The sequence below is a fragment of the Petaurus breviceps genome, unplaced genomic scaffold (genome assembly GCF_028583685.1).
Source record: "Petaurus breviceps papuanus isolate PSGF00001 unplaced genomic scaffold, PetGlider_PUasm1.0 177, whole genome shotgun sequence".
Taxonomy (NCBI): domain Eukaryota; kingdom Metazoa; phylum Chordata; class Mammalia; order Diprotodontia; family Petauridae; genus Petaurus; species Petaurus breviceps.
In genome coordinates, this window is record NW_027185776.1 from 4,302,831 (window position 1) to 4,314,377 (window position 11,547).

The following is an 11,547-nucleotide window of genomic DNA, read 5'->3' on the forward strand; positions in this document are numbered from 1 at the left end:
GTTTTAAAAAAAAGCCACCATACTGGACAGTTTTGGAAAATGATATTATAAAAAGGGAAAGAAAGAAAAAAGAAAGGGAGGAAGAATTGGCACAGTTAAACCCCTTAATTTCTAAGTGCACTTTGTAATGCTCCTTGCAAGCTGCCGCTTTTTCCCACAATCATGACCCCAAGCATTCGTAGGGTGTCACCGGCGCACGGTGAGGAGTTTTATTGCATTGCCAAGAGTCGGTTTTAAGAAAAAACACTAAAAGGCTTCAAAAACCCTATTTATTCTCTGTCATCAAAAATAGCAACAGGGGGACTTATACAACTTTTCTGTGAGTGCCCACCAGTCTATTTTTTTTTCTTCTTAAAAAAAATAGAAGTCAGTTAAAGAGAAATGATTTGGTTCTTAAAAAAGAATGTAAGGAAACACTTAATCGGCTAGCCCAAGGAGACGTCAGAAACAGGTGAAGCAGGAAGGCTTCGACACGGCCATCGGCAGGCTCCGCACGTCGGTACCTAAACTACGGAGGGGGTGCAGAGTGTCCCCGATGCCTTCTCAAACCTGCGTGGATCCTAGTATTTGTCTGGAACCCCGTTATTGCTGAACCAGAGCATTCACGCTAGAAGCGACACACCCTACTCATAGAGGGTAGAACTGGGAGGCAGCTTCAGAGGACTGGATCTCCACCTGGGCCATTTTGAACTGGGTGCACTGAAGCCACTTCCGGAGTGCGGATGAGCTTGTGCTGGTCTGTCCAGAGCCCTGCAGCATCCTCAGGCTGTGGTGGTTCACATTGTTCTGAATTGCTTGAAGTCGTAGTTGTAGTCCAGCCGATAAATGCTGTTAAAACATAAGAGCTTCCGAATCAGTGAACAGCATTGTCACCGAGGCTCAGAGTTGACAGGGACCCACTCCTGACCACGAATCCCCTTCACAGCACCCCTGATAAGTGGTCATCTAGGATCCACTTGTAGAGCCTCAGTGATGAGAATACACATCCGGAGGCAGCCCCTTACACTTTGAGATAGGTCTAACGGTTAAGAGATTCTGCCAAGCTAAAATGTGTCTGTAGAATTACCACCCCTTGCTGCTGGTTCTGCCCTTTAGGGCCAAGCAAAATAAGGTTAATCCCTCTTCTATCTGACAGACCTTCAAACACTTGAAGACAGCTGTGCTAACCCCTAAACACACACCAAAGTCTTCTATTCTCAAGAGTAAACATACCTTAACCCTAAGAAAATTTAGAAGATATAATTTAGTCATTGTTTCTTAATGATGCCAATCAACTGAGTTCAAAAGTAGGTCTCTATGGGTAGACCTGCTGCCCGAGTTCACAGCAATTTTTTTAATGCAATGCTAGAATAGTGCATGCTGTCCATGCCCGTAGCAATGCTGCTACCACTAATCAAGATTCAGAGGGTGCTAGCATACAGCTCTTGCCTCTGTTGTTCTCCATCATGACTTGCCATGGAAAGGAGGGTACTATTGCATGCCTACAATTTGCAATTTGCCCTAGCTGATTTAGCTGATTTCCTCCCTTGTTTGTTCTGCCCCTAAGAAGGGGCACAAGCAAGGAAGCTGCCTGAATTCCTCCCACTACCCACCTACTAATACCACCTCTGCCAGACAGGTGACAAGAGCTAAGACAAAACGGAAACTGAATCCCTGCTGCCGAACTTGTGGATGCAGTTGGTGACTAACTTCTCTACACCTCTGCCAAGACCAAACATCTATGTTTAGCAGCAGTAAAGTATGTTTACCCCCATAACACAAAGCTTCCCTTGAGGCTGGATGGCAGTATGGAAAGAGCACCAGACTGTGCTGTGACTGTCACTCACTAGCTTGGCATCTTTGAGAAAATTACTTCATTTCTCAGGGTCTCAGTTTCCTTATCTATAAAATGGAAGGGAGGCTGGTAGAGAAAGGGGTTGAAAAAATATCTAAGGTCTGAATTCTTGCCACTAGCCGTGTGATTTTAGTCAAGTCAATTCTCTCCAGGTCCAGATTCATTATATATAAAATAAAGGAATTGTACCTGATGATCTCTGATGACCCTCACAGCTCTGATATTACATCATTTAATAAATGCCCTTCAAAATTTTCTTCCCATCATGCAAGATTAGTGATGGTGGTTAGGACATTTAATTGTACAGAATTTTGATCAAGTCACACTAGTATGTTCTTTAAAAATGGCTAGACTTCTACATCTAATCAGCAAAGTAGGACTGGTTGAGGACATGAAGCTACTTCATCTTGATCCTTAGCACAAACCTGCATTCAGAATGAATAATCAATGAGAAGGATTCTTGGAAATGATTCCCTTGACTTTCACTTGGGTGCTTATTGTTGATACTCTGATGTCCAAATTTTTACCTTATGTATCTCTGTTAGAATTGTCTTTCCTAACTTTTAATCAAGTTGTAGAGGGAATGATCTCCACACAATTCTCTTTGAAGTACACCAAGGTATTTGATAAATGCTATAGAAATGAGTTCTTTCCCCCACCCCCTTTTACAGATGAGGGATCTGAGGTCCAGCAAAATTGAGTGACTTGCCCTAAAGTCACAGGGGTAGTATTTGTCAGCGTTGGGTTTCAAACCCAGATCTTCTGATGCCAAATATAGCCCTCTTTCCACAGTACTGCTTGCTGATAATGATTCCATGTGTCCATGCAGATAGAACACAGGGCCAGAAGTCAAGATAAAGATTCTAGTTCTGGATCTGCCACTTTTAATATGTAACTTTGAGTACGTCACTTAACTTTGCTGGGTTGCCACATCTATAAAATGGGATCTATAAAATCCCTGTATATTTTGTATGGAAATGTGCTAAGGATAAAATGACATAACAATACAAGCAGTGTAGCCTACTAGAAAGAGAACTCAACTTGTAGTCAAGACTTGGGTTTGAATCCTGGCTGCTACTTAGTGGTTCTATGACTTTGGTCAAATCATTTAACCTTTCCAGGTCTCAGTTTCCCAGTCTATAAAATGGGGATAATAAGATCAACCTCACAGGATAGTTGTGAGGGTCGTTTTTATAAATAATTTCTAAATCAAAGGCATTATTACTATAATGGAGAAGCAGTATGCTCCAGTGGATAGAATTCTAGACCTGGAAGAAGGATGATCTTGGTGCAAGTAAATCTCTGACACTTAGCTACCTGAAGCTGGACGTTTTGCTTAACCTCTCTGCCCCCTCCTCAGATAGTGATGTGATCTGCATTTAGAGTGAGGCATGTGCCTACAGTGACAAAGTCACAGGTACTTGATGTATTATGATAACAGACACAAACAGTGCTTTGAAAAAAATAGACAAAGGTTTGGAGTCAGTATCCTGAGTTTGAATCCCAGCTCTGGCATAAGCCTGGACAATCCACAAAACTCTGGGCCTTCATCTCCCGCTCTAAAACATTAAAAAGATTTGGTCAAGATTTATAAGGTCCTTTCCAGTTCTAAACTCTATGGTCCAGTAATTGGAAGGAAGACTGTGGTGATGACAGTGGAACTATAAGGCAATTTTCAATTGCCATGTGCAAGCATGACAATCCTTGAAGTGAGATTAGTATTAAAAATGCCTATGCACCTCATGATATTTTCAGGATGGACCCAGGTTCAAACTAAAAACTTGCCCTAAAATAGCCCATGGGATAACTTACCTTCAAATTTGACTGAATCATTGGCAGCCACATAGGTATGAGCTGTGAGGGAGAAACAAAGATGTTTGCTATTATTGTACTATTTGGCCACATCAGATGCAATTACAGTGAGGGAAAGCAGGGCATCATTAATCCTTCTAACTTTGCAACGATGAGGGCACATGCTGAGGCACTGCCCATAATCAGAAAAATGTCTTTTTGAGTCCAGGCCCTGCTGAGCTGGTGGCATTTGGAGGTTAATAAGCACCCCGTGATCGCTTGGAATATACACTTTAGAGCAAATGACTGATTATCTCTTGAAAGCCACTCAATGAGTGGAAAGTTAGTGTATATTTTAAAAATACCTTCACTTCCTTAAATAGAATCTTCCTCCCTAGAATTTTCAGAAATGATTCTCCAGGTATGGTCATGATTGTATTAGCTCTTGGTTGTTAAGAAAAGGTTCATGGACAGCAGCTAGAATTACACACTGTCAGAAAAAGACAGACTTCTATCTCCTCCCAATATATGACATGGAAGGCAAAAGAGAACCAAAGAAGAGAGGTAAGGACTTTGTACAATCTGTATATAAACATAAATAACTGGTACAATCGAGAGGCCAACCTAAAATGAGGGTTAAAATCCATGGGCTCTGCAGACTAAAGCTTAAGATGATTCACTTCTCTATTCCTCTATATGATTTCTTTCACAGATTGCTCCTTTGGGGCAGGATATACTTTACAGAGTAGGAACAGTGTTTCCCATTCCTGATGTAGCAGCAGCAGCTTCTATTCTTTCCTCAGGGCGGTAGGGAAGTTCCATTCAACAAAGTAGTGGAATGTGGGACAGTCCATATGAATTATAAGAAGACAATAATTGTAATTGTGATTTTCTTGAGTCTTAGGCACAGTTTCAGAAGATTCTAAAGAGAAATCCTAACTAAAGTCTAGAAAACCTTGAAGAGAGAAGTATAAATATTGACTCTTTAATTCTCAGACCAATAGTTTGTTTACCTCACTCCAAGTTACTGTCCTCTTTGGAGACTGTTAACATCTCAAAATTGCGTTTATTGAATCTAAGAAAGTGATTGTTTTTATTTCTCTGTATTCTTTTATTCCTAAAGTTAATTGGCAAGTATATGTGTTTTAACACCTTGTTAATAACATGCCCAATTTATTAATGTCTAAATAAAAATGGTGATCTTGGTCAATACCTTGGATATAGCATAATTAGAGTCTTTAGAAAAGAAATCTCAGTAGGTGAAGTTCCCTCATCTGAAAATGATCCCTGTGGCTTACTCCTATTATTAGGCTTACAATCTTAGTAGGACATTAAGGGACAGTGCCTTAGAAGTCTGTGCCACAAATTATCTGATCCTAATCCTTGGCTAAACATTTTGAATCACACAATAAGCTACCCCCAGGGTGTCTAGATGGCCTCTAAAGTCCTTTAAGCTCTAAGACTCTGTCATTTTACCAAAGACCAAAGAGAAGCAAAAGATAAACTATTGGTTCCAACTTCCTACTGCAGTTCCAGGAATTTACTGTCTTAATATGGTGTCAATAATTCAGGTAAATAGGTTCATGTGCTGTCTAGACTGTCCACCCCTGCTACACACACACACACACACACACACACACACAACTAGTCCAGAAGGTGTCAACACAGGAAACAAATACTCAGGAGAAAAGGAAATTCTGAGCAGCAGTCTGCAGACTAGAGTTAAATGTCTATAATTAGAGTTTATGAGTTGTCATTGCAGGTAACCATATATTCAGTGATTGTTAGACTAGGAGAAGATATTAATTCGTCATCAGAATACTGTTCAGAAACAGCAAGTTGGAATCAGGTCGAGGATTCATAATATCCACTTCCATAGCTGTATCAAGGTCCAGGTCCTTCTTTGGCCTTTGTGTAAATTTGTATGGCTCCCTGTGGGTTCTGATTCTATAGAATCTAATCCACAATAAATCAATCTTTATTTGAGGATATAGCAGAAAGGTGTGGGTCTTTGAGAAACTCACATGGGTCTTTTTTATCTATGAGTTATGGGAATAAGTAAGGAACACAACCTGAAACAGTTCACATTAGGGTTCTTCACCTGGGGTCCATACACTGTCTAAGGGACCAGAGATAAATTTCAGGTCATCCATGTACTTGTATGGAAAAAAAAATTATTTTTACTGATCTCTAGATCTCAAATTTAGCTTTCAATTTAAAGACATTATTCTGAGGAGTCCATAGGCTTCACCAAATGCTAGTGGGATCCATGACACACAAAAAATTGAAAAGTCCCACACTTAGGAGATTGCCTGGGATGTCTGACTCCAGGCTTGGCCTATTAGTGCATATCTGAGAGTATTTTCCCAGTTGTTTCCTTTCCTCATTGGAAAGTCTTTGCACTCTTCGGGAAACAGAAAAGTGGCTGACATCTGAGCCAAGATGTCAGCCAGCCTCTTAAAAGAGCTAGCAAACAGCAGTGAAGAAAGCCTCTCTGGCAAAGGTCTTTGCTCAGAACACAGGAAGAATGATATCGTCCAGAAACACCATAAGGTGTGGCATCTCTCAGGTCCCATCAGTAAGTGTTGCTTTTCTGAGTAAGTCACTTAATTTTATATGATAGGCTAGTGCTGTTCTAGGGACAGATTTTAGTGGGTAAAATAGTTCTTGTTCTTCCCAACCAGTATACTACCTGTGACTACATGATTTTCAAATGTCCTTTCAAATGACATTCAGGTTTATAATTTACCAATTACATGACTGAAGGCTTCAGGTTAAACTTCATTATTATTGACAGCCTCATATAATCCAGCAATCATCCTATTTAGGTAATACTAATTTGGATTACTGAATAACTTTCATTTTGGTCCCTTTTTCTAGTGTCTCATACAAAGCTGTCAGTAAGAATTAGACATAATTTACTTTGGTTTCAGTAATGATATAAAAGAGCAAATTGAGTGATGTGTTTTTCTTTCCTAGAAAACTTGAAAAAAGGAGGTTATTTTAGCCAAAATAAAAGCAATGTTCTTAGAATCAAAGGAACTTAGTTCTATTCCTGGCTTTTCCACACCTGTGTGACCTTGGAGAAGTCACCTAACTTCTCTGAGTCTCAGTTTTCTCATGTGTAGTAAGTGAGCATCCTAGACTATCTGACCCAGGAGGCCCCTTTTCTAACTTTAAATCTATGATCTGATCGTTTGATGATGACATTGCATTGTTCTCCTCCAACTCTTTATGTCACTTGAAGACATGTTTTTGTCTAAAGGAACACATTTCACTGGATGGTCTCTTCCACTAGTAAGGTAAAATTGTGTTATGAAAGACAATTATACAGTATCTTGGTTATATCCTTAATGACTATTGGGACCAATACTATATAATATTCTGATGTTAATGGACTCCCACAACCATGGACTTTTTCAAGGTGTAGGTAGGCAATATGAAACAATGGATAGAAAACCAAGAAAACTGAGTGACAAATGCTGGCATTGTGATCCTGTGCGAGTCATAATCAGTACTCTAAGTAATTGTCTAATTGTAAATTGCAGGAAGGTGCTGACCTATGTTGGTAGAGGGAGTTTCCTCCCCTGGGGATTTTCCCTTATCAATTAAATCATGGGTCCAGTCCCTATCTCAGTCCCATCTAGGTCCTTAGCATAGCACTAGGAAACTTGGCTCTTGTAGTTTTCCTAAAGAACAGAATCAAAAGAATGGAAAATAGTATCCTATGAAAAATGGAAGCTATCAAGGATAGAAATTGATGCATATAGCCTTTCTCAAGTTCAGTTATTAGTAAGTTCTCTTCAATTCCTTAACTTTTCCATGCCACTAATTATATGAAGAATGTTCTTGTGTAAACAATAAATTTTAAACAAGTTTATACAATTTCTAAGGCACTTTCTTGAGCAAAGTTTAAAATTAAATTACATTGATCTTAAAGGATCACCCAGATGGTGACAGTGAGTCAAATAACTATTGATTTGTGAATGGTAAAAATGTACTACCCAATTTATTCCATTATGGCACCACTGTCAGGATAATTTCCTTTCACAAGTATATCTTTAATGAGCAACCTTACAGTTACATTTGTTTGAAACATCCAGTAAAGGTAATTTTCTCACATGTTTAATGTTTAAATATGTGTCCTCCAGCTGTGGATACTGAAGCTGTTTTAAGTGTCTCACTCAAAAGGTACAGCTATGATGAGCTGAAGTCCTAAAAGCTGAGGAATGTTCTTCCTAAGAACCATGATGGCTTTCATACCTTGACAAAAATGGTTGAATTGCATTCTTGCAGTGCTTCCATCAAACTGATCACATGGAGACACACCATTTCTACCATCTGAAACAACAAAAAGGAGAAACAAATGCTTCTTCCAGTGTTATAAGAACCTTAAAAACCACTGTGTGCCTGCCAAGAGCCACCTGACATCTGTTCATGCTGTTTGCCTAATGATGAGGGTGAACCACTAGGAGGTACTTTTATTTGCCTCTAAAACTCCAGAACAGAAAGTTAATGAAGAAGCTAGGACCGTTTCTTGTTTCCTAAATTTTCCTCTTCTAACACAGCTGTGTTATATACAGATATACATACATATAGATAGATAGATAGATAGATAGATAGATAGATAGATAGATAGATAGATAGATAGATAGATAGATAGATGATAGATAGATATAGATATATATATATTTGTGTGTGTATTTATATATCTGTGTATATTTATGTGTGTGTGTGTGTACAGCTATATAACTATGCTGTACCACCAACTACTAGGTGACTATCCTTTTTTTGCTGTTTTTTTTGGAAGGCAATTTGGGTTAAGTGACTTACCCAAGTTCATACAGCTAGTTTTTGTGTTAAGGGGCTGAGGCCAGATTTGAACTCAGGACCTCCTGACTCCAGGGCCGGTGCTCTATTAACTGTACCACCTAGCTGCCCCGTGACTATCCATTTTTTTCTGGAAGTCCTCAACTTTTTCATTTGAAGCCATATGCCTCTTCATAAACATTTCCCTTTTTCCATCTTGAACAACTCTTATCCATCACTTAGGAAGAAGTTGAGAGATTTTCAGGGGACTTTCCTTGCTTTAAAATCTTCACTCTCATCAGAATGAAGGATACTATGGCAAATGTCATATCTGACTATACATAAAGCAGCAAGAATAGTTTCCCTAAATTAGTGCTTCCCAGAAATGGGTTTGTGACACCGTTGTATATGCTTGTCTCAAATACTGTCAAAAAAAATTTTACCCCAAAGTCCTAGAAGTAAAATAATTTTAATTCACTTTAATTTTTAAGGGAACATATGCCATATAGTATCTCTTTAAGAGAAAAGATGCATTGTAAAATCAGAGTGACACAAAACAAAAATCTCTGTCCTGCATTTATATTGTATTCTCAGAGATTTAGATCTCAGTAATGAATGTTTATGTAAGTACAAAGATTTCTGTAGAAGTTTGTTTGAAATGACATTAACAGGAGTCAAGACAGCAGAGTAGAAACAGGACCTCCTCATGGCTCCTGCAATTCACGTAAAAGGTGACTCTGAACAAACTTTGGAGCTACAGAACCCACAAAATGACACAGAGAAGCTAACCTCCTGCTGAGGACAGCCCAGCAGGCCAGCAGCAAGCAGCCAGTGCAGTGCTCTAGGAGCCAACCCCAGCCTGACCAGCTGCCAGCTGGAGGGACTTCAGATCACCAGCAGCTGTGATGGGTTCCAGAATTATCAATCCATAGAAGCTAAGGACAAAGAGGTCAGTGCAGTGTGGACTTTGGGATCCAGTAGTTGGGAGTGCAGTCAGTCTTTGCCCCCAGGGCAAGAAGCCACTGAGGCACCACAGCTATGCAGCCCACCAAGTGGCAGCTTCAGCTCATAGCCTGAAGATTGTAGGGGGACCAAGAAACAAATCTGAGGGGTAATCGCTCTTGCTTTAACCTGCTTAGATCTGGATTATGGTCTAGGGTGGAGGTCCTGGGGTGTGTGACCAGCTTGCCAGAGTGTGTGGAGGCTTCAGAGAGGGCACCCAGCTAATACCTTCAGTAGCTGAGAAAACCCCAGCATTTGGGACAAAGCTCCCCTGTCTGGTGGCAGAGTCCTCCTGTGGCAAAAAGCCCAAAAGTCAGGTAATTGAGTGACAGTAAAGGAAGCAAACCAAGCAGAGCAATACAACTTTACACTCCTATTTTAGGGACAAAAAGGAGGAAAGCACGGAGCAGGAGGAAGACAGTGAAGTCGGAACTCCTGCACCAAAAGTTTCAAAGGAAAATACGAGCTGGTTACAATCCATAGAGGACCTTAAGAAGGATTTTGAAAACCAAATAAGAGAAGTGGAGAAAAAATTGGGAAAAGAAATGAGAAGGATGCAAGAAAATTATGAAATGAGAGTCAACAATCTGACTGAACAAAATAACACCTTAAAAATAGACTAACTCAAATGGCAAAAGAGGCTCAAAAAGAAATTTGAGGAGAAGAATGCCTTAAAAAGCCGAATTTGCCAGATGAAAAAAGAATCTCAAAAGCTCACTGAAGAGAATCATTCCGTCAGAATTAGATTAGAACAAATGGAAGCTAGTGACTTTATGAGAAATCAAGATGCTGTTAAACAGATCCAAACAAATGAAAGAATAGAAGGCAATGTGAAATATCTCATTGGGAAAACCACTGACCTGGAAAATAGATCCAGGAGAGATAATTTAAAAATTATTGGACTATATGAAAGCCATGATCAAAAAAAGAACCTAGAAATCATCCTTCAAGAAATTCTCAAGGAAAATGCCCTGATATTTTAGAACCAGAGGGCAAAATAGAGGTTGAAAGAATCCACCAATCACCTCCTGAAGAAGATCCCAAAAATAAAACTCCTAGGAATATTATAGCCAGATTCCAGAATTCCCAAATCAAGGAGAAAACATTACAAGCAACCAGTAAGAAACAATTTGAATATTGTGGAAATACAATCAGGATAACACAGGATCTGGCAGCTTCTACACTGAGGGATCAAAGGGCTTGGAATATGATATTCCAGAGGACAAAGGAGTTGGGATTAAAACCAAGAATCACCTACCCAGCAAAACTGAGTATCATGTTTCAGGGGAAAATATGGTCATTCAGTGGAATAGAAGACTTTCAAGCATTTTTGATGAAAAAATCAGAGTTGAATAGAAAATTTGACATTCATATACAAGAAGCAAGACAAACATGAGAAGGTAAACAGGGAAAAGAAATCATAAGGAACTTACCAAAGTTGAACTATTTACAGTCCTACATGGAAAAACAATAATTGTAATTTATGACACTTTTCTCAGTATGAGAATAATTGAAGGGAATAGAAATATACACACACACACACACACACACACACACATACATATATAAGTCTATATATAGGAGGGTATATGAATACATATGTGAATGTGTATGAATACGTATGTGTATGTGTGCATATATATATATATATACACATAGATAGAGGGCACAGGACCAATTTAATGGGAAAGGATGATACTTAAAAGGGGAAATTAAGAGGTGAGAGAGGAAAACAATGAGAGGAAATGGGGAGAGACAGAATGGGTTAAACTATCTCATATAGAAGAGGTAAGGGAAAACTGTTACAATGGAGAGGAAGAACAGAAAGGCAAAAGGGAATGGATCAACCTTATTCTCACTGAATTTGGCTTAGGGAGGGAATGGTATACACACTAAATAGGGTATCTCACCCTACAGGAATGTAGGGAGAAAGGGATGAGAGGGGGGATGATGGAAGGGAGGGCAGGTTGGGGTGGAGGGAAGTTGGAAGCATCCACTTTTGAAAAGGATCAAAGTAGAGAATAGAACAAGTGGAGGGTAGAATAGGAGGGAGGGAAATATAGTCAGTCTTTCACAATGTATCTACTACGGAAATGTTTTGCATAGCTACC

At 39.4% G+C, this 11,547-nt stretch overlaps 1 protein-coding gene across 1 annotated transcript in view; it reads right to left on the bottom strand.

Moving 5' to 3' along the window:
• Positions 1-250: 250 nt before the first annotated feature.
• The window catches only part of UNC79 (unc-79 homolog, NALCN channel complex subunit), a 345,437-nt gene continuing 334,140 nt past the window's right edge, over positions 251-11,547 (bottom strand). The window contains exons 50-52 of the mRNA XM_069086022.1: positions 7,889-7,966; positions 3,647-3,688; positions 251-828 (exon numbers count right to left, since the gene is read on the bottom strand). Coding sequence (XP_068942123.1) covers positions 628-828; positions 3,647-3,688; positions 7,889-7,966 — 321 coding nt within the window. The 3' untranslated portion in view covers positions 251-627. The remainder of the gene's footprint in view (positions 829-3,646; positions 3,689-7,888; positions 7,967-11,547) is intronic.